The 24,474-nt window shown below is 37.1% G+C and overlaps 1 protein-coding gene across 1 annotated transcript in view; it reads left to right on the top strand.

Annotated features, from left to right (window-relative positions):
- cdk5rap2 (CDK5 regulatory subunit associated protein 2) overlaps positions 1 to 24,474 on the top strand; it is a 120,495-nt gene that overhangs the window by 81,511 nt on the left and 14,510 nt on the right. The window contains 9 exon segments of the mRNA XM_051931778.1: positions 1,719 to 1,844; positions 3,345 to 3,461; positions 4,114 to 4,303; positions 4,581 to 4,702; positions 5,461 to 5,715; positions 9,507 to 9,638; positions 20,763 to 21,028; positions 21,321 to 21,464; positions 22,270 to 22,408. Coding sequence (XP_051787738.1) covers positions 1,719 to 1,844; positions 3,345 to 3,461; positions 4,114 to 4,303; positions 4,581 to 4,702; positions 5,461 to 5,715; positions 9,507 to 9,638; positions 20,763 to 21,028; positions 21,321 to 21,464; positions 22,270 to 22,408 — 1,491 coding nt within the window.

Below are 24,474 nucleotides of genomic sequence, written 5' to 3'. Positions count from 1 at the left end.
GGTGGCATTGAATGAAACCAATAAATAACGTCCCAGGGATTCTCAATTGGATTCAGGTCTGGGGAACATGCAGGCCAGTCAATGGCATCAATGCCTTTGTCATCCTGGAACAGCTTACACTCTTTGGCCACATAAAGCCGGGCATTTTCTGCACCAGGAGAAAGCCAGGGTTCACTGCACCAGCATAAGGGATGAAATCCTCAGAGATACTCTCAGACCAATACCTAACAGCAGTCAGGCTACTGTTGCCTAGCACATGATCCCTCTAAGGACATGCTTCCCTAGACCACGACTGACCCACGCCAAACCGGTCATGCTGCAGGCTGCATAATGTTCACCACAGCATCTCCAGACTCTTTCACATCTGTAAGATGCTCAGTGTGAACTTGCTCTCATCTGTGAAAAGAAGAGGGCGCCGATGGCGGAGCTTCCAATTGTGGTATTCTCTGGCAAATGGCAATTGAGCTGCACAGTGATGAGCTGTGAGCACAGGTCTCACTAGAGGACATCGGGCCCTCATGCCACTTTCATGGAGTCTGTTTCTGGCAGTTTGTTCAGAAACATGCACACCAGTAGCCAGCTGGAGGTTGTTTTGTAGGGCTCTGGAAGTGTTCCTTCTGTTCCTCCTCGTACAGAGTACAGTAGCAGATACCGATCCTGCTGCTGAGTCATACCCTTCTATGGCCCTGTCCAGCTCTTCTCATGTAATGGCCTGGTATAGTGTCCTGGTATCTCCTCTATGCTCTTAAGGCTGTGCTTGGAGACACAGCAAACCATCTTTCAATGGCACATATGGATGTACCATTCTGGAGGAGCTGTACTGCCTGTGCAACCTGATTCGTCTGCTACCATGCTACCAGTAGTGACAAGGACACTAGCAAAATGCAAAACTAGACTAGAATCAGTCGGAAAGGATAAGGAGAGAGTAATATTGTGGCCACCATCTGCAAAACCGTTCCCTCGAGCTTAATTGACTTTGTGTTAGACTGTGATGATTAAGTGTTCCCTTAATTTTTTTGAGCAGTATATTTAATGTAAAGTTTCTTGCTTCTATGTAACCGTTTCAGAAATGGTTGATTAATAATTAAAGTTTTTTTTTATAGACTATACTCTTTATAATTTGTTTCTTGCACTATTATTAAATTATTAACATTTAGAAACTCTTTTGAAAAAAAAAAGTTAATCTCCTGATTCTTAAAAGAGCATTAATTTCATAACTTGGTATTAGTTTACTTTACCATAATGACTCTATATAAGTGGAAGACGAGCTAGCCCACTAGTAGCCTATTGCTTTCAAAATAACCTGTTTTGTTTTAAAATATTTATGAATTTCTTTAATTAGCCGGTATTTAATTTTAACTTGTGTACATCTAAAATGTTTTCACCAGTCTTAGAGATTTTTCTCTGTATCTATCACTGTTCTCATTTATTAGTGGTTAAATAATTATTTTCTTTTACCACTAACAAATAACAGATGTTTGAGGCTAATGCTATTATTAATAATGGTTCGTACTGTCTCCCTAATCACTGAAAGAAATTTTCCTTTCTCCATTTTGTCACTGTAGACTGACAGTGGTTTTATTTTCAATGAATTTAATTAAACCACCATTGTTCATATTTTCTTTTCAGAAAAATGTATACAGTGATCTTTTATAATAATGTCCTGTATTATGATTTAATAAGATCATTTACTAGGTCATACTCTTTTGAATGTCTAGATCTAATTGCAGAACATCTTCAAGAAATACGCAAGCTAAGGCAACGTTTGGAAGAATCCATCAAGACTAATGATAGATTACAAGAGCAATTAGAACGTAGGTTAGCAGAAGCAGAGCCCAGTCTGGGTAAGGATTTTATTTTATTAATAGTTTTTACATTTTTTACTTTTATTCTTATGAGCATATAATTTGTATTGTTGAATTACTATGAAATGAATCAGAATATATCTTTAAATATTGTTTTCAAAGGTTATAAGTTGATTCATCCATTATTGTAACATGTTTCATCCAGTTCAGGATCACAAAGTGGTGCCTCTTCTTGCAGCACTGTGCATTCAACAAGAACCAATCCTGGATAATATATTAGTCTACTGAAAAGCCCATGCACACATTACATACAGAACAAAGCACATATATAAAGGGCCATTTTAGAGTCCTTAACCTCAACTGTATGGAATGTGGACAAAAAGTAAAGAAGTACCTAGCGATATTCCAACAAAGAATTGTGGGAAAAATGTTGTAAAACCACAAAAACGATAATTATGTTGATATTCAAATCTAACTAGAGTTACACACTTCCCACTGGGCTACTTTCCCACTGTAGGTTATAAATCATAGGTGACTTAGCCAAAATTTAAGTATTGCTTTTTTGATAATGCACATAAATATCTTTCACTGTGTTCTAGATCAATTACATCACCGTTTCTCAACCTTTAAGTATTTGCAACCCGAGTTTTCATAAGTTTTAATTGCACCCCCCCTGTTTTTTTGAAGGAGCCCACTAATACCAATTTGTTCTTTTTTAATTAATGATATATCATAGATGCATATTTTATTATACCTACTTAACTTTTATTGAAATTTATCTAACTCTATATTTATTTTTCTAGTATCAGAATGTAGTTTAAGTAAATTTGTTTTGGTTTCAATAGATGTATTTTTCATATTTTTAATTCTTGTTTTGTTTTTTTCACATCTTCGCGCCCCTCTAGGGGTGCCCGCCCCACAGTTTGAGAACCACTGAAATACATGATGTGTAATGTATTCTGTAATAAAGAGTCAACAATAACTGTTTACTTAATAATTAACAGATATAAAGTGTAGAGTTTGATCCAGTTTTCCTGTCAGGTTCAGGGTCATGAGGAGAGGGTGCACCAGTCCCAGTAGTACTGAAATGTATATTGTGTAAAACTGTTTTAACAAGTTCATGATATGTCATCTGCGGTGGGTTGGCACCCTGCCCAGGATTGGTTCCTGCCTTGTGCCCTGTGTTGGCTGGGATTGGCTCCAGCAGATCTCCGTGACCCTGTGTTCAGATTCAGCGGGTTGGAAAATGGATGGATGGATGGATGGATGATATGTCATACGGATGAAAATCACTGTTATTTTTATGAACATGAGGCTTATTTTCATGCATTTGATCATAAGTCAAGAAGAGCTAAAGCCTGTCTTGTCAGCCCTGGCCCAAAACCGCAACCAACCTTGAAAAGGATGCAATTTTGAAATACTGTAGTTATTTCATTTAACTTTTTTGCCAGATGAAAACCTTTTTTAAACTTGTTTTAAATTCTCTCTAGCATTGACATATTAAATGTATTGTACCATATTTTATTTTATTTTATTTAGCTTCTACAAATATTTTTATTCATGATTCAGAGGAGCAAAATCAGTTGACAAAGGAAATCAACTTTCTTTGGGTACAAAACCAGGCTTTGAAAGAACAATTAACAGTTGGATCAAGAGGTAAACTAATACGTAGTGTCTGTTATAAATGTATCAGTTTACATGTGGAACAGAGCATGTCTATGAAACAAAAGAATAATATGCGACTCTCTTTTTAAAGGAGGAGAATTGTTTCAAGTACTTACATTTATTCTGTTGTCCAGAAGTTCCCACAGAGTCATAGAGCACTAAAATGTTACATGTTATGATTAACTTAGACATTGATATCTCTTTAAATTTTTGAAGCTTACAACACACATTTATAGAAGTGATACTAAACTCTGTAGCTTCCTCCATTGCTTTGTCCTTAGTATTTGCAATTCACCTAATTCTACCGTGTGAAGTAAGCATTATAGCTAGTAGACTTAATTTATAACGTGTGAGGTAAGCATCATATCTAGTATACTTTGTGTTGCTTCTGTCCATTTTGACAGGAATATTATTTTGAGATTTTTAAATAAATTCAGCTTTTAATTGTAAGTAGTTAATAGTAAATTTATGCATTAGAGTAATTTGATATCAGATCAGCAAAACAGCCAGGACTTGACTGGATGAGACTTCATGAATTAAATAGTTTTCACATTTATATTTAATGTTTAATAGAGAATATAATTTAGCTTACATATTTTAAGGTTTAAATTTCACAATATCTGGTTGATGAAAATTTACACAGATAAACAGAAAGAGAACGAAAAACTGAAAGAGTCTCTTGCAAAGAAAAATGCTAAATTGGAACATGTACGCAATGAATATGAACGTTTGAAGAAGGAAAACATGTATTTAAAAAACAAAGCAGACAACAGCACTGAAGAGAATAAACATCTAAAGGATGTTCTTTATCATAGCCGGAATGAAATCAATAGGTATGTGTAACATTTCTATACGTTTTAACATTTGTTTCAATTCTTTTGCAACTAGGTGACAAGCCATTAGTAATTTTATTTGTGAAGTAAAATTTTCAGATTTTCTGCTGTAAGAATTAGAAATGCTAAGTCTGTAAACTTTATTGAGCAGTACGTGCCCTAGAGATTACAGATGAATGTCTGTTCCCTGCATGTATTAGGAAAGCATTGCAATTCTTTTTTTCATAATAATGCTAAATATCATATCAGTTACTAATATAATTTATGATTACTTTAGATTGCAGAGAGAAATAAATATGCAACAGCAGCAGCTTGCCGACAACCAGCACCTCTTACAGTCTCTACGCGTAGAGTTGCAAGTATATGAGCAGCTAAAGGTCCAAGGTGGGAAAAGCAACGGTAAGTAACTCCTCAAACTTCTGTTTACTTGGATTGTTGGTGATTTGTTGTGAAATGTTATTGTAATTGTAGTGAATGTGGTATATACTGTTGGCACCTTCCTAAACAATATTAATTACTGTGCTATTCTTGAATTCTAAACCCAAACATATCTTAGTACAGATATGATAAATTAGACAACAATGCAATTTTTTTACATTGTTTGCTAATCTTGCTCATATTACTAAAGTATTCTTGCCTAACATGTTTTTTCTATTTTTCATATACTCGTGACAAATTAGATTTTTACAATGCTATGTCAATAATTTCTTGTGAATCTACTGTATTTAGTGTTTAGGGACATTTTTTTTTTTTTGCAGGATATTAATATTACTCATTGTAAATTGAATTCTGAAAAGATTGAGATTATACAATGAAACCTTTATTGCATGTGTGCTATTAAAATATTTATAAAAATCTCACTAAAACTACCTTAGTTGTTTTCAAATAAGCTTGATTATTGGCCTTGTATTTTGATATTAAATTATTTGATTTATATTCTGCTTGGTTTTTTACAAAAGTGCTGCAGTGGTACAGTTCTGAGCCGATTAATAGACCTTTAAGGTATATTAAAAGTATATTCAAATTATTTTTGACACATTTTTCTTTAAAAATACTATTCTATATTTGACAAGAATGGATTTACCAAAATTTGAAAGAGATATGCAGAACACATTTAAATATTAGTTATTATCTTATTTTATGAATTCTACCTTCAGATATTCCTTTGGAGCAAAACCAGGATGCATTCATGAAAAATCCAGGCCAGTTTGACTTGAATGAATTATTATCTGAAATGAGGCATCTGAGAATACAGCTTGAGAGGAGTATTCAGACAAATAATGCCTTGAGACAGAAGCTTGAAGAACAGCTGCTTAGAGAGCAAAGGAAAAATGAGGGATCAGCTTCTACAATAAATATTAACTACCTGCTTGGAGCACAACATAAGCATTCAGAGACTGGAGCACATAGAGGTGGGTTTAATATTAACTAGCTGTGCTACCTGTCTAAAATGAGTTGAAATCTAAGTAATCAACATATACCACAGCATTAATGTTTTTAGTGCACTGTGCAATGTATATGTCTGTTATATGCCATTTGGTATTGAGTTCGTTAAAGCAGTATTAATGCTTGTGATATGCCATCTATTGGCGTCCAGATAGACGCACACTTCCTCCTATTAAGGTGAATGTATTAACATTGTAAATTTAGTATCGTGGTATTCCTCATCAACTAGGAAATACATATTTACACTAAACGTTTGCTTAAATTTATAATGTGGCAAATCAATGTTTTACATGAAAGTATATAGGAAATATAATTAATTGTAATCTGTAGGACTCCAAACATATTTCTTGTGAGATTCTGTTTTGGCATATGTTTTATGCACCATATTAAACTGTTCTTTTGAAATTAATACTTTGCTTACATCTTGAAACAAGTGCTTTTTAAAGCCTTTAACGACTGCATTACTTTTATTTATTTATATATATATATATATATATATATATATATATATATATATATATATATGTGTGTGTATATGTATACAGTATATGTGTGTGTGTGTGTATATGTATATATATATATATATATATATATATATATATATATATATATATATATATATATGAGCAGAATTAGGTCTGAAGTGAGTAAACTGACAATGTTTAAAAAGTGCAATTTTATTATTAAATGGTTCAGCATTTTCAATTAATACTATTTCCTTGCATTTTATTTATTTCCCTCATTTTCTATTCATTCATATCTCTACCTTACTCAGTGAAATAAATAAAAACTTTTACTCTGTTTTACTCTCATATTTTGACATAATGCTTTGGTATATCTGAAATGTCTCTATGAAATTAATAAATAATAGAATTTTAGCCCACTGAAAAATAAAATAGTTGCAAATGCATTGATCCAGAAGTTCAAAAAGAATTATATTTATATATACAGATGTGAACAAATTTGTTGATACCTTTACAGCTCTTTAAAAAGCTGCTGTATGCCTCCTGAAAAGTTTAAAATGAAAAACAGTTGTCCCTTGTATACCTGCATACCTTTGATATGTCATTAAATAAAGCTAAGCAAGTGTGGAGCGAGATGAAGTAGTGCTTATTCTACAAATATATTCTAAAATGGCCTGGACACATTTGTTGGTACTGCTAGAAAAGATCATAAATAATTAAATTTCAAACTAGCTCTTTTCTTTAATTAGTATCACATGTCTCTAATAATGCAATCTGTCATTCAATCTGTTTAAATGGAGAAATGTAGTCACTCTGCTGTTTGGTGTCCAACACTGAACATAAACTAGAGAAAACACAGTAGACAGTTGTGTGAGGAGATCAGAAAGACAATTCTATACAAGCATGTTAAAGACCAAGGCTAGAAGACCATCTACAAACAGCATGATATTCCTGTTACAACAGTTGCATATATTATTAAGAAATTGAAGGTGGCTAACCTCCCTGGACGCGACACCAAGAAGAAATTGACCCCAGAATGGACAGAAGGACAGTGAGAATGGTAGACAAAAAACAAAGGACAATTTCCAAAGAGATAATTAGCTGATCTCCAAAGTCAAGGTCCATCAGTATCTGATCACACCATCTGTCGCTTTTTGAGTGACAGTGGGCTCAATGGAAGAAGACCCAGGAGGACTTCACAGTTGAAAGAAAAAAAAAAGACAAATTTGCTAAAATGCTTATTGACAAGCCACAATGTTTCAGCGAGAATATCATTTGAATAGATGAGTCAAAACTGAAGCTTGTTGGAAAGTCAAATCAGTTCAATATCTACAGATGGATAAATGAAGCTTTCAAAGAAAACACCATACCTACTGTGAAACAAGGAGGATGCTTGGTTAGGTTTTAGGGATGTTTTGCTGCATCTGGCACAGTGTGTCTTGTGTTTGTACAGGGAACAATGAAATCTCAAGACTATCAAGACATTCAGGAGTGAATTTTACTGGCCATTGTCAAAGCTGTGTCTCAGTCACAGTCACATGGATCCTACAACAGGATAATGAGCCAAAACAATTAAAAGAATCTAAGAATGGCTAAGAAAAATAACACAGGACTATTCTGAAGTGGCCTTCATTAATCCCTGATTTGAAACCTATTAAACATCTAAGTAAAGAATTGAGACATGCAGTCTGGAGAAATTCCCCTTCAAACCTGACAAAACAGGAGCAGTTTGCTCAAGACAAATGGGCTAAACAACCTGCTGATCAGTCTCACAAAGTGCTACTGTACAAGAATCACTTGTTTGCAGTGATTGCCTCTAATGGTCGTTCAACAACCTTTAAAGGTCTCATCATTTTTGTCCATTACAATTAACTATTCTGTTGAGTCAAAACTCTAAAGCAAAGTATGATTTTTATTAAATATGGAAAAAAAACTCTAATGGGTGCCAATTACTTTTGTCAGTTTCTAGTTAGTTCAGAGAAAATTGTGTTTTTTTTTTGTTTTTTCATGGAGGGGTACCAACAAATTTGACCATGTTTGTAAACATGGGGAGCAACTTCAACCTCTGTGTAGCATCCACCTGGATATAGTGAAGGGGGTGAGAGAGAGAGAGGCAGTTAGAGCCAAGGGATGATTAAGGAGGCAAAATGCACAAGGGTGTGGTAGGCAATTTAGCCTGGACATTGGGATGCACCCTACTCGTTCCGAGTAGGATCTTTTATGATTACTGAGTGTCACAACCTCGGTTTTGTGTGTTATCCAAAGGACAACAGCCCACTGTCCCCGTTACTTCACGGGGCATTGGGTAAGATCCTCCTAATGGCCCTACCAACACCAGGAGCATGCCGGGGGGGGGGGGGGGTTTGGGGTGTCGAATAAATGAACAAGACATCAAAATTAATTTTTTACATTTTTATTTCAAATTTACATTTGCAAGCATATAATCACAACGAATGCATTATAACTAAAATTAAAATAAAACATTTCTAAGGCATAGATCTAATGACTAATATGTGCCTGCTTTAAAGTGCGAGACGTATCGGTATCTGTCGCGAACATTTGGGTAACAGTAGATCAGGTGATAATGCGGCGTGACTGCACCACATTGGCAGCGTAGCCAATATTGCCAAATTGAGTTAAATAATTTACTGCGTATTGGGTTATTTTCATAATAAAACTAACAGCGGTATACTATTTGTCGGACGAAAATATGTTCGTCTCGCGCAGATTGACTTCAGCGGTGTCCTTGTTTACAAGATTTTTTTAAATTAAAACCTATTTAATCGTTTCTTTACATAAAAAAAATAATTAAATAAGAATAAATAATTTATTCTTTGTTTTTGGGATTAGAATTACTAACAAAAACCACACAAGGCATTTTAACAGTTATTAAAGCACTTTAAAAAAAATAAATTGCAAATATGTCATTGAAGTTAGCCGAACACATGCAAATCTTATGGAAGTAAAAATGATAGGATATCGCGACACCGCACAAGTATCATACTTTTGTTAGTTGTATCATGGGTTATTCTCATCTATCTTATATTATGCAGGGGGTGCAGAATTATTCCAGGTAGAAAAGGGGGGGCATGAAATACAAAAGTTTGAGAACCGCTGTCCTAGATGGTCTTCCATCCAAGTACTGGCTACGACCAAACATTCTTATCTTCAAGAGGGATTACCAGTTCTGAAGTGCAGGTGGTACAGTATGCATATAAACATAGTAGTACTTGTTTGCAATTCTTTGTATGCCTTCAAAACATGTTTTTTTTTTTTTCAATTTGCTTTCTTAGATATTTCTCAATCTTCTGTTCATAATGACTTGGAAAACATACATCACAACCTGTCTTTTGAGAGAGAGTCATTAATACATAGCAGACCTGTTCCTCACCAAGATATTCCAAAATCATTTCATTGTACTTCAGGTTAGTTTTTGATTGAGACTGTAGAATTAAATGTTTATTTTTGTATACTGGACAACTTAAAATCTTTGGTTAACTGATAAAGTGCCTTGTAGTTTTATAAAACTTCTGTTGAATAAGCACAATAAAACTGCATTATTTTATAAAAGCATGCAAATAAGAATTTTACTGTACTCCATGAACGTAACAGTAAGCTTTGACTTAAATAATTCACTTATATGCTATTTTGTTATTATATTTGTGAGAATTTATGAAGAAGTAAACACTTTTTAGACATGTAAACGTGTTTAAAAGTGTCTTTCATTAGCACAACATGTGTATAATTTGGATTTTAATTATTTTTTTATATTGTCACAAATTTTAATTTGTAATAGAGGTGGCAGAGTTAAAGATGCTAAGATTTGCATTGGGTGTGACGAGGATGGACAGGATTAGAAATGAGTACATTAGAGGGACGGCTCAGGTTGGACGGTTGGGAGACAAAGTCAGAGAGGCGAGATTGCGTTGGTTTGGACATGTGCAGAGGAGAGATGTTGGGTATATTGGGAGAAGGATGCTAAGGATAGAGCTGCCAGGCAAGAGAAAAAGAGGAAGGCCTAAGAGAAGGTTTATTGATGTGGTGAGAGATGACATGCAGGTGATGGGTGTGACAGAGCAAGATGTAGAGGACAGGAAGATATGGAAAGAGATGATCTGCTGTGGCAACCCCTAACAGGAGCAGCCAAAAGAAGAAGAAGGTTTATCTTTTAAAAGTTGGAATTGACAACTTCACATAGAAATTTTGACTCTTATCTGTGTGTCTTTTAACCAACCTTCAATTCACCTATTGATTTAAACTGAAGAAATAGTAGTTGATTTTTAATTAGCATACAATGTAAGGTGCTTGCCCTTGTAAATATGATTTATTATATTTTCTGTTTTAGTCTATACCTTAGAACTTTTAGTTGAATATTAGTACTTAACTTGAATCATTAAAACTAAGTATCATGTGTAATGTGTCATTTTAGGGCCAGTCGGGCTACTTTGTGTGTGTGTTTATGTATAGCACGTGTGTGCGTGTATAGGGGTGTGTATATATAAAAACACATACGGTAGAGTCTCCCTTATCCGACATAAACGGGCTGGCACAACGTTGGATAAGCAAAAATGTCAGATTAATGGGAGGTGTTAAGAAAAAGCCTATTAAACGTCAAACTATGTTATAATTTTACACATTACGAACCTAATAATCATGTTTTACAACAAAACAACAGAAAACATTAACTGAAAAAAATGAACTTACAGTTACAGAATTGTCTGAAGTTAAATACAGTATGTACTATACGTAAAAAGTTCAGTCCTGTGTTGATTTAAAGAAATTCTTGATCGTAGTCTGCTTTTCTGACGAGTGCCGTTTCTTCGCTGTCAAGTTTCGCCATCTTTGCAGCATCATTATGTCAATTCCTGTAGCTGCTTCTTGTTGCTCAATGTATTTATTTGCAGTTTCTAGAGCCTTAACTCTGTCACTCATATAGTCAACATCCGTGTGAGCGTATACTGTTTACTCTACAGCATTGTGACTGGGTGCATGTGTGTGTGTGTGTGTTTGTGCTGTGACGTGCGAGTCTCCGTCTTGCACCCGAAAACACGAAGCTGAGTCTCGGTACTTTAGCAACACCAGCTTTATTCAGCTTGAAACAGCAACAGCGCGGTTATTTATTGTAGCGGGATCTACCACTCTCCTATACACAGACACAGCAGTCAGGCAGGGCCATGGCCAAGTAATACTATGCCCTGCGCATTTATAATGTTCCTTGTATCACCGTTCGACGGCAGGTGCTTATATCATGCCCGCGATCTTTTTGGATTCGCTTTTACGGCAAACTGATACAGTGCTGGTAGACTGCGATTGCTTTGGGACGCTCTTCCGTGTGTCGTCCCGTTGGGTGGAATCCCACAAGAGTTTAGAAACTCACTCACACCAGCCATGATTCTTTTCAAAGGTAAAGTGCAGGTTAATTTGTTTTATGTATTTTTACTTTATATTTTGTATTAATCATTTTTATGTGAATAGTTTTGGGTTGTGGAACGAATCATCTGAGTTTCCATTATTTCTTATGGGGAAATTTGCTTTGATATACAGTACCAGTGCTTTGGACTGCGAGCACGTTTCCGGAAAGAATTATGCTCGCAAACCGAGGTTCCACTGTAATTTCCTGCGGTAGAGTTGGGAGCAACAAAAAATAGACTACGCTCTTGCTCACAACTTGCAGTTCTTGTTGCCGATTGTTTTTTTTTTTTTGTTTTTTTTTACGGTGGGGCGTCGGATAAGCGAGACTCTACTGTGTGTGTGTGTGTGTGTGTGTGTGTGTGTGTGTGTGTGTGTGTGTATATATATATATATATATATATATATATATATATATATATAATATATTATTAATATGTAGCCTTTGTCGGAATGCCTCAAATCTCCCAGACTTACCACTGTTTATAAGGTATTATAGAATATAACTTCTCCCCACCTTCCCTTCTACATTTATAGCCTCAGGCAATTAGTTATAGTAAAAGACAAACAGAAGTTAAGTTACAATTTAAAAAATGTATTATTGATAATATTCATAAATAATAACAATATGCAAACATTTGAATATTGGCAGCCATACACCATGATTAAATGGTGATGTGTAGTTTCAGGTGGCACACAGACTTGTAGTTACTTAAAAATGTCTCTAGTTAAGGCATCATTTGTGGTCAGCTTTCTTCAGGACAGGCTGCATTGCCTGTCTCAATATGGCTGCCGAGCTGTGCTCTTCATTGTGTTGTCTTTTTCAGTTCATGGTGTGAGATGCTCCTTAATCAGATATTAGTAAGAGAGAGAGTGAGGGAGTGAGCAAATTTATAGATTTTCTGTCCAACCCCTAGAGCCAATAGGGCGTCATAGTACTTAAAGGCTTCTGATACAAGCCACTTCCAAACAGCCATATTTGAGACCATTGGGGGAATAGAACACCTTCACACCTGCCCCCAAAACCATTTGTTGAGCTAAAGTTTGCCAGTTAGGCAGCCTGACTTTCCTATGGGGGTTGATTGAGAGACTTCAGAGAAACATTAGCCAAACTTGTTTAAGGCACTTCCCCCCCCCAACTCCGTTGTAAAATTCAAAGAGACTCATTCCTAAAAGGCAGGGGTAAACATGAATGCTTCTCACTAATGTAACACTAATATTACATTGCTTTGCCTAAATTACAAATAAAGACATACAAAATATTTATCAACTTGTATGCAAAATTTCACATCACAACAAAATATATATATATATATATATATATATATATATATATATATATATAGATAGATAGATAGATAGTAAAAGAATGAGTCACAGAGCATAAAGGTTTGGGGTTTCCGGCCCCGTATACTGTAATGAAATATTAATTTTTACAAACAAAAGATCTCACAATTTGGCATTCATAACACAGCCGCCAAGATGGCGGAGAGGGGAACATTTATCAGGAGGGAACGGAAATAGGAGAACGGATTGCTGGGAAGGAACCGTGATGGATGCTGGGATTGTTGACGTCATCGGGGAGCGACAGAGGGCAGGCGGAAGTGTTGTTATGGTTTCATGTATTCAGGGAGATTCATGCCGGTGGTGCGTCCTTCTTTCTGCAGAGATAAAGAGAGAGAGGTTAGTACCCCGCCATTCCCTTCTGACATACAGCTTCACGTCACATTTTGGGTCCTTACGCGGCTCCCTAATCGCGCGCGTGTGACAATATATATATACACACAGACAATCCCCAAAATTCGCAGGGGTTACGTTCCTAGAGCACCCACGAATTGTGAAAAACCTGGAATTTTGGATGTGGTCAAAAAAAATGCTTATTTTTATACTTTAAACCCTAAATATTCCCCCAAAACACTTTAATTTCATTTCGAACTCCGCTTAATACATTACCCTAAAAAAAAAATAATGTAAAGGTAAACCCATATGCTGTATAGTACTGTACTGCTATGTCTCCCACAGTGCTAGAATGTAAAATATCGATGTTACCCCTATATTTACTGTAAATCATGCAAGCACGTTTTCTTTGGTATGTGTTGTCCTTTTCTTTGGTATAAGTAGGGTAAATACGTAATACTGTATTTTTATTAAATTAAATTAAAATGTATGAGTACTCACCAGTAATGAATGATATTGATTGAAGATAATGATGAATTAGCTGTGCAGTATGATGAAGTAATGTAATGAAGATAATGACTGCACAGCAAAACAGAGGATTTACAGCTCCTTGGGTGGCTACTGCGGCATAATGTTTTATTTCCCTGAGCAAATCCAGTAGTTCAGCCTTCTCCTGGAGTGTCTTACACTTATTCTGGTGCTTAGATTCATTGCCAGATGCCTTAGAAGGTGCAGGGCGTTTGGGCGGCATCTTAGGGCTTTAAGAAGAACAAAACGAAACACTCGAGATAGCTACACACGGTAAACTGTTATGATGTGGGAATACTGGGCTGCATCTGCCGGAGATGCATCACAGGGCAGTTGCCAATCAGCGGTAAGGAGAAATGAATAACACTCTTGGATTGGCTACTTTCACCATCCCAAGCCGTGTTTTCCTCTACGTTTGCTTTGTGTTCTCTCTACAGTACAGTATTGCCATGAAAAAAGCCATAAAAAATGTGGAGGATATTTTCAGTTTCTGCTAACAATTATTAGTTCGGTTCTAAGGAAAAGTCTGTGAACGACTGAGACCGCGAACTCTGAACCGCAACTTTGTGGGGGTCTACTGTGTGTGTGTGTGTGTGTGTATATATATACTATATGTGTGTGTGTGTGTGTATATATATATATATATATATATATATATATATATATATACAGTGGTGTGAAAAACTATTTGCCCCCTTCCTGATTTCTTATTCTTTTGCATGTTTGTCACACAAAATGTTTCTGATCATCAAACACATTTAACCATTAGTCAAATATAACACAAGTAAACACAAAATGCAGTTTGTAAATGGTGGTTTTTATTATTTAGGGAGAAAAAAAAATCCAAACCTACATGGCCCTGTGTGAAAAAGTAATTGCCCCCCTGAACCTAATAACTGGTTGGGCCACCCTTAGCAGCAATAACTGCAATCAAGCGTTTGCGATAACTTGCAATGAGTCTTTTACAGCGCTCTGGAGGAATTTTGGCCCACTCATCTTTGCAAAATTGTTGTAATTCAGCTTTATTTGAGGGTTTTCTAGCATGAACTGCCTTTTTAAGGTCATGCTATAGCATCTCAATTGGATTCAGGTCAGGACTTTGACTAGGCCACTCCAAAGTCTTCATTTTGTTTTTCTTCAGCCATTCAGAGGTGGATTTGCTGGTGTGTTTTGGGTCATTGTCCTGTTGCAGCACCCAAGATCGCTTCAGCTTGAGTTGACGAACAGATGGCCGGACATTCTCCTTCAGGATTTTTTGGTAGACAGTAAAATTCATGGTTCCATCTATAACAGCAAGCCTTCCAGGTCCTGAAGTAGCAAAACAACCCCAGACCATCACACTACCACCACCATATTTTACTGTTGGTATGATGTTCTTTTTTCTGAAATGCTGTGTTCCTTTTACGCCAGATGTAACGGGACATTTGCCTTCCAAAAAGTTCAACTTTTGTCTCATCAGTCCACAAGGTATTTTCCCAAAAGTCTTGGCAATCATTGAGATGTTTCTTAGCAAAATTGAGACGAGCCCTAATGTTCTTTTTGCTTAACAGTGGTTTGCGTCTTGGAAATCTGCCATGCAGGCCGTTTTTGCCCAGTCTCTTTCTTATGGTGGAGTCGTGAACACTGACCTTAATTGAGGCAAGTGAGGCCTGCAGTTCTTTAGACGTTGTCCTGGGGTCTTTTGTGACCTCTCGGATGAGTCGTCTCTGCGCTCTTGGGGTAATTTTGGTCGGCCGGCCACTCCTGGGAAGGTTCACCACTGTTCCATGTTTTTGCCATTTGTGGATAATGGCTCTCACTGTGGTTCGCTGGAGTCCCAAAGCTTTAGAAATGGCTTTATAACCTTTACCAGACTGATAGATCTCAATTACTTCTGTTCTCATTTGTTCCTGAATTTCTTTGGATCTTGGCATGATGTCTAGCTTTTGAGGTGCTTTTGGTCTACTTCTCTGTGTCAGGCAGCTCCTATTTAAGTGATTTCTTGATTGAAACAGGTGTGGCAGTAATCAGGCCTGGGGGTGGCTACGGAAATTGAACTCAGGTGTGATACACCACAGCTAGGTTATTTTTTAACAAGGGGGCAATTACTTTTTCACACAGGGCCATGTAGGTTTGGATTTTTTTTCTCCCTAAATAATAAACACCATCATTTAAAAACTGCATTTTGTGTTTACTTGTGTTATATTTGACTAATGGTTAAATGTGTTTGATGATCAGAAACATTTTGTGTGACAAACATGCAAAAGAATAAGAAATCAGGAAGGGGGCAAATAGTTTTTCACACCACTGTATATATCCATATTACTAACCGAGAATGCTAAACCGGATGATGGACACAGGCACATCCGGCCATGGGCCGTAGCTGCAAAAAGACGTACTGCGCCGGCGCAACAAACAGTCCGCGAGAGTCGGCTGAGGACCCGAGAAAGGCGGACAAAAGAGGGCGAGAGAGGCGGATGAGGGTCCGCGAGAGACGCAGGCGCAAAAAGAGTCCGACAAGAGCACAGAAAACAGGAGTGAGCACATACAGAAAGGAGTCACAAAAATGAGGCTCAACAAGCACCAAAATAAGGAAAAAAAACATTAAAGAGTACTCAAACGAGGGGAAAGCACGAAACACATTGCACACGAAACTAAACACACCAAAAAAAAAAAGAACAGACGAGCGCACAATAGCAAGGCACGACCACACCCCCCCCACCCCACAGGCACGGGACGGGACACACACCAAGAGGGGGATTCAACAAGCCCATGGAAGACCAAAAAAAAGAACACAAAACCACCCCACAGACCCTACAAGCAAGGGACGGGACACACAAAGAGGGGGAGAGAGGCGGATGAGGGGCCGCGAGAGACGCAGGCGCAAAAAGAGTCCGACAAGAGCACAGAAAACAGGAGTGAGCACATACAGAAAGGAGTCACAAAAATGAGGCTCAACAAGCACCAAAATAAGGAAAAGGCACATAAAAGAGTACTCAAACGAGGGGAAAGAGTACTCAAACGAGGGGAAAGCACGAAACACATTGCACACGAAACTAAACACACCAAAAAAAAAAAGGACAGACGAGCGCACAATAGCAAGGCACGACCATACCCCCCCCACCCTACAGGCACGGGACGGGACACACACCAAGAGGGGGATTCAACAAGCCCATGGAAGACCAAAAAAAAGAACACAAAAACCACCCCACAGACCCTACAAGCAAGGGACGGGACACACACAAAGAGGGGGATTCAAACAAGACACAGGAACACAAAAAGAAACAAAACGCTCGCGCAACAACGATCCCCCCCACACATCCATAAGAAAAAATGTCTCGACTCCAAAAACGCAAAGCTCAACTAAAGCTTCTAACTAACGATGTACCTAAAAGTAAAAACTTTATGAACTGCATTAGATCCTACAATAGTTCATTTGCTTTTGCATATACCGGAGTAAATATCAGGCCACCAAAAGGCAATGGACCATACTGCTTTCGCATATGTGCACAAATACTGCATCGCATTGGAACAGTGCACCCTGAAACAAATCAACAACGCAAATATGCACAAATCTACATCCTAGATCCACATTACGCAATCTATCAATCAAAGTGTTGCATCGCAACAGGCACGGATTCAAAACGAAACACCTCCCGTCTCAGACATACGTTAATGGCAGCGAAGGCTACAATGGGCTTCTCACACAGCACAGGCAAATCGATTACAGCTCCAAAACAACACGTCCCAAATACTACACATGCAACAACGCGCCTCTCAAACGGCACAAGGAAAACATACACCAGGAAAATTCATTCGGATTAATGAATGTCATTTGCAATCATTGTCATTCAGTTCACTTCCCTGAAGAAACAACTGGCAATACAAGTTATACATTTACACGTTGTTGTCAAAAGGGTCAAATTAGACTGCCTTCTTTACATTCATATACTGAATATCTACAGAAGCTTACAACTGACGATGTACCTGAAAGTTAAATCTTTATCAACTACATTAGATTCTACAAATCGGTATCCACTATGAACATTAACGGTGGCACTGCACGTGACATCCGTCTTGAAAAAATGTTGTTTATTGATGAATGTTCAATGGCATGAAGTCATTTACTCAAGACCATTCATAAACTTCTACAAACGTTTATGAATAATAATATTCGATTTGAAGGAAAGGTACTTTTATGAGGAGGAGATTTTAGACAGTGATTAGCTATTCTTCCAGATGCCATGCACTCAGCTATTGTTCAGTGCACCTTAAAATATGCAGACAATTGGCATTGCTTTCAAAAGATACAGTTAGTAAAAAAGATACGATGTCCAGAACCAGATCATAACAATTGCTTATTACAACTGAGAGATGGTACACTCACCAATACAGCTGGACTTCAGCCACATATTATTACAATTCCTCAAGCCTTTATCTGCGACGACTTAGTTACAGAGACATTTGGAACAGCAATCTCATTAGACCAAATGCCCCTTTTAACACAACGCACTATATTATGTCCAAAAAATATTAATATGGAAAACATTAATACCCAAGTCATTCCATTACTTCCTGGAGAGACACAACTCTTTCTAATCTCTGACAAACTTGACTCTGATCACAACAATAACCATCTTAAATGACCTTACAAGTTCTGACCTGGAATTACCTTTTACACTTAAACGGCGTGTACAAAGAAATTTTCGAATAAACCTTTACACTGCGCCACACACTTTATTGTTTGATTTCTATTTGCATCATCTACACCGTCACACTATTCTATATCTCATTCATACATCACGCTCTTTGTCATTCCCAACACCAGGGGTTGGCGAGCGAAGCCCACCCCACAGACCCTACAAGCAACGGACGGGACACACACAAAGAGGGGGATTCAAACAAGACACAGGAACACAAAAAGAAAGAAGACGCTCGCGCAACAACAATCCTCACCACCCCCCCACCCCCCCCCCAACAAACACACATCCATAAGAAGTGACACCCAAAGCCACATATTCTAAAGTGAACGTCAACACCTTCACACTAGACAGCATAGGTGTCAGCATAGGTGGATCTCCTTACAATAAAGCACTATTAACCGTTCAACTGCAGAAAAGGAAACATATTAACAGTGACTGCAATCCTCCGGAGTGGCAGCAAATCTGTTAATAAATGGTCGTACATGTCACTCAATATTCAAAATACCGGTCCCAATCACAGAGACATCAGTATCCACTATGAACATTCACAGTAGCAATGCCCGAGACATCCGTCTTGCAAAACTGATAATTATTGATGAATGTACAATGGCATCCAGTCACTTACTCAACACCATTGATAAACTTCTACAAACGTTGATGAATAATAATATTCCCTTTGGAGGAAAAGTTCTTTTATTAGGAGGAGATTTTAGACAATGCTTAGCTATTGTTCCACATGCCATGCGCTCAGCTATTGTTCAGTCCACCTTAAAATACGCAGACAATTGGCATTGCTTTAAAACAATACAGTTGGTACAAAACATGCGATGTCCAGATCCAGAATATAACAGTTGGCTAATACAACTGGGAAATGGTACACTCACAAATACAGATGGACTTCACCCAGATATTATTTCCATTCCACAATCCTTTATCTCAGACGACTTAGTAAAACAGATATTTGGAACAGCAATCACATTAGACCAAATACCCCTGTTAACACAACGCACTATATTATGTCCAAAAAATATTAATGTTAATCACATTAATAACCAAGTCATTTCATTACTTCCTGGAAAGACACAGATCTTTCTAAGCTCAGACAAAGTTGACTCTGATGACGACAATGAACATATAAATTTCCCCTTAGAATATTTGAACACTATTAACCCTGCCGGATTACCACAACACGACCTTGCCCTTAAAAACGGAACAATAATCATGCTATTAAGAAACCTTAACACAAAACAGGGTTTATCCAGTGTCACACGGTTAGTCGTCAACACCATGACACGCAATGTTATTCAAGCGACAGTTCTTACAGGATCACATGCTAACAATACTGTTCTCATTCCTAGAATTGACCTTACAAGTTCTGAGCTAGAATTACCTTTTACATTGAAACGCCGACAGTTCCCCATTAAACCTGCATTTGCCATGACCATCAACAAATCACAAGGACAAACCATGGACAAGGTTGCCATCTACCTCTCTGAACCCGTTTTTGGACATGGACAACTTTATGTTGCCTTCTCACGTGTTCGCCGTTCATCTGACGTTAAAGTTAAAATTATAAATAATCCATGCCAAGGAAGACTCATTCAAGGACAAGACACCATCTTTACTGCTAATGTTGTATACAAAGAAATATTCCAATAAAACATTAATATATGACAAACACTCTATTTGTTATTTCTATGGGCATCATCCAAAGCTGCACACTATTCTATATCTAATTCATACATCTGACTCTTTCTCATGTCCCAACGCCAGGGGTTGGCGAGCGAAGCGAGCAGGGGGCGGAGCCCCCTAGTATATATATAGTTGAAATAGTTTACTGTCAAATAATGCAAAGAATACGCGACACGTGTTTCGCCCTAATTCTGGGCTCATCAGGCGTACACACTCACTGCACTCCCTTATGGGAATCGAACCTCGGACGTCAGCGCTAGAGGCGAAGCCCCTAATGTTGCGCCACGGCCTGTGGTTCATTCATTTGACAGCATGTAGATTGGGGTAATTACATTCACGGCATTCGTAGTCTGAATCAAAATCTGATTGTATGAGTGGTTACCTACCAGGTAACGCTTGTATATACTGTATATAAATAACAGAGAGAGAGAAATTCAGATTACTTTTCTTATACTTGTCTTAATGTGGATCTCAGTTTTGTGTGTGTCTATACTGATAGAAGCATAATAATTGTGTTATCCCTAAGTGCACCTTGCATTCCATTCTCTTTCAATAATACAGAAGCTGTGTCTCGAATAAGGGAGGATGTTGAATGCTCTTCACAGCATTCTGATAGCTCTGCAGACAGCACTGTATGCCCCCCTTCCCGTCTTGTGCCTGGGCATCATTTATGGGCTGATAGAAATGGTCGACATGTGCTTGGTTTGATTGAAGACTACAGTGCACTGCAGAAACAGATTTCTGAGGGAAAAATCTTAACTCATGGCATGGATCGTGATCTGCAGCAATTCTTCCATACAATTTTAAAGCAAGGGGGAGAGTCAAAGGTATGATGTATTCACATTCATCTGTTCTTTGCTAAAATCCTTAGTTCAAAAAGTATGCATTTGGTGCACCACAATAGCTGGAAACAAATTAGTGAGATATGCCAGTGGTTAAGTTAACATTTTATTATCTATAATGTTGCTTATTAACAAAGACCATGCTTTTGAGTAGTATTTTGATTAAATGCAGAAATAAAATTCCATTATTCATAATTTATATGATGAAATGCAATTGAATTGATGCATTATTTATGCTTGAGTTATGGTTAACAGTAGTGACACTTCTGTTTTTCAGATGCATGAGCAACGTTTCATGAAAGGTTTCTCCTCAAATGTTACTACAATGCAGCAGATTTTGGAAGAAGCAAGTCGTTTACTGAAGCTGTTGTGGAGAGTTTCATTGCCATCTAATGTTTTAAGCCACATCCAGTTTGAACAGGTCTGCTTCATTGCTATCTTTTTTTTTTAAGTTTTATTTCAAAGACAGATATTCCATTCAAAGTATGATTAATGTGATGCAGAGAAAATTTGAAAATTAACATGCTTGATGGAAAAATATTTGTTTTCATTGAGAGAGCGCAACATATTTTGAAATGTTTTTATTGTACAACCCCAATTCCAAAAACATTGGGAAGCTGTGTAAAATGTAAATAAAATTTAAAAAAATGTAGGTAAATAAAAAAAGCAATGCATTGTGTTTTTTTTTTGCATTTTACACAGCATCCCAACTCTTTTGGAATTGGGTTTGTAGAATAGCTTACTCCAGGGAGGTGCTATGTCATTCTGGTTTGTGAGTGCCTCACAGCTCCAGAAGCCTATGGTCAAATCCCAGCCTGGGCATTATCAGTACGGAGGTTGTAGTTTCTCTCCATGTCCCAAATACCCATGAATCCACACACATCCCAAAGGCTTCTGTATCTCGTTTATTTGTAGAGTTTAAATGGTTATGAGTGTATGTGGATATGTCCAAGAGTGAGCCTTGTGATTGACTGGCATTGCACCCAGTGCTTTTCACAATAGAGACCAGCTACCTTTGACTCTGAACTATGTAAACATTTAAAACAATAGAAGGATGGATAGGTGACACATTCCAGCTTAACAATGTTTATAATGTTATGTTTAATTTAAACTTTTAAAGCAATTGAAAATAAACCTTCATGTATGTGTGTGTGTACAATCTGCTTTTATTACATGCTTTTTACTTAGGTTAACTTTTATCACTGTTTAATTTCTGTGCCCCATAGAATGCAAGTAAGAAAAATGAAATTTCAAGATTGCAGAATAAGCTCGCCCATCAGGAACAGTTGCTGTCCAATACAGCAAAGTGCTTAAGAACCACCAATCAGATGAAAGACGGAATGGAAAAATCAATCTGTGATTTGTGTAAGAAGTACAACTAACAATAATTGCTGCATTATTATTAATTTGTAATGATGGTTAGGAGTGAGAGATGAGTTCAGATTACTTTGAACCAGACTGTCTTTCTCAGTTATTGCAAATCAGAGGTAGGTTACATTATATGTTAGGAGGTATTTGTGCCAAAAACCAGAAAATTACAAAGACTTCACAAACACTTGCTTTTTTTCATGCCAATAGACGCTGCTTATGTTTGTTTGACCTTCTGATTAACTGAATAAACAAGTGTCTTACTATTGTCTGTAAATGTGCAGTAAGTATTTATTGTGAACTTAACAGTTAACAAAAGAATTACTTATTGAATACTAAATCCATCATGATTGAGATTTATTAAGAAAAGTGATAAAGTCCAAATATGTTTATGCAGGATTTTGAGAAGTGGTGAAGTATTTTGTCAATTTTAAACATTATTCCATATGAATAAAAGAGAAAACAGTCACATAGAGTTAATACAGCTCTCTTAATTTAATTATTCAAACATTGTTCTAGCTGTTTATTCCAAACAGAACACTTTATTGTTGATCAAGAAAACAACAAAATTCTTCATTAGATGTATAATTCTCCAAGGTATAAATTACCCTTAAGGGCTCCTGATCTTCCTTTGTATTACTCTGTTGCTTTTGCACCCATCTTTCACTATTGATGTCGTCACCTGTTGCTTACATATCCATAATCTTTATTTATGCAAACTTCTGAAAGTAAGCACCAGTTACCTTGAAATATGGTCAGCATAATATGTGTCACGGCAGCAGAACTTCAACAGAGAAAGGCTCCAAAAAGAGCGTTCTTTATTCATGGCAAATGTGAATATGAATTTGCTGTATTTCTGCATGGATTCACTTTTTATTATTGGTAATAAATAAAAATTGGCCTCAGTATGTATAGCCAGACTTTGGCAGAATTTAAACACGAGTTGCTTTGCCAACAAAATTTCAAATTTGAGCATGCAATGAAATGTTCATTTCGTACATTAAACAAATTACACAAGCTCCCATAAGGCCTCAAATAACCTTGCTGAATGAGCTAGTTGTTTCATTTTAATAATTCAAAGCTCTTTAACTGTTCACTTTTGTTGCTGTTTGGTTATGTTGCAATGTGAGTGGTTAAGAGAAGTTTTGCAACTGCAGTCTCTAATCATATTCTGATTTGTTGGTGCTTATTATATAGTCTTTCCCTGATTGGAGTTTGCTCATTACAGCCTCATTCCCTGATTTTCAGTATTCGCAAAAGAAAACCATACTCCTTTCAACATAGCGATCATAGAGGAGTTGCTTTCCAAGGCGCTTGTTGTGGTGCCAGCCTGTTTGCACCTAAACTTGAATGTTGCAGTCATGCGTAAAAGGCAAATAATTTTTCGTCCAATACACATACGCATGCCCAGTGTATTCGAACATTTATATCATAAGCATTTTTGGTTGTTTTAGCATGGGCAGTTATACTTTCGCAAACAATTTGAAAACAATAGCATGGATGGAAATTGTTTTCATATAAAAATCATGTTTTTAAATTTAGATGTAGTAGTGTAGATATAGCCTCAGTGTGCTAATTTTCTTTTTTGGGTTTGCTGTATACAGTAATCCCTCCTCCATCGCGGGGGTTGCGTTCCAGAGCCACCCGCGAAATAGGAAAATCCGCGAAGTAGAAACCATATGTTTATATGGTTATTTGTAGAATGTCATGCTTGGGTCACAGATTTGCGCAGAAACACAGGAGGTTGTAGAGAGACAGGAACGTTATTCAAACACTGCAAACAAACATTTGTCTCTTTTTCAAAAGTTTAAACTGTGCTCCATGACAAGACAGAGATGACAGTTCTGTCTCACAATTAAAAGAATGCAAACATATCTTCCTTTTCAAAGGAGTGCAAAGCAAGCAGTCAAAAAAAAAAATCAATAGGGCTTTTAAGTATGCGAAGCACCTCCGGTACAAAGCTGTTGAAGGCGGCAGCTCACACCCCCTCTGTCAGGATCAGGAAGAGAGAGAGAGAGATAGAGAGAGAGACAGATAAAAAAAATCAATACGTGCCCTTTGAG

This window comes from Erpetoichthys calabaricus, chromosome 9 (genome assembly GCF_900747795.2).
Source record: "Erpetoichthys calabaricus chromosome 9, fErpCal1.3, whole genome shotgun sequence".
NCBI lineage: Eukaryota > Metazoa > Chordata > Cladistia > Polypteriformes > Polypteridae > Erpetoichthys > Erpetoichthys calabaricus.
This window is presented reverse-complemented; position numbering and strand designations above follow the sequence as displayed.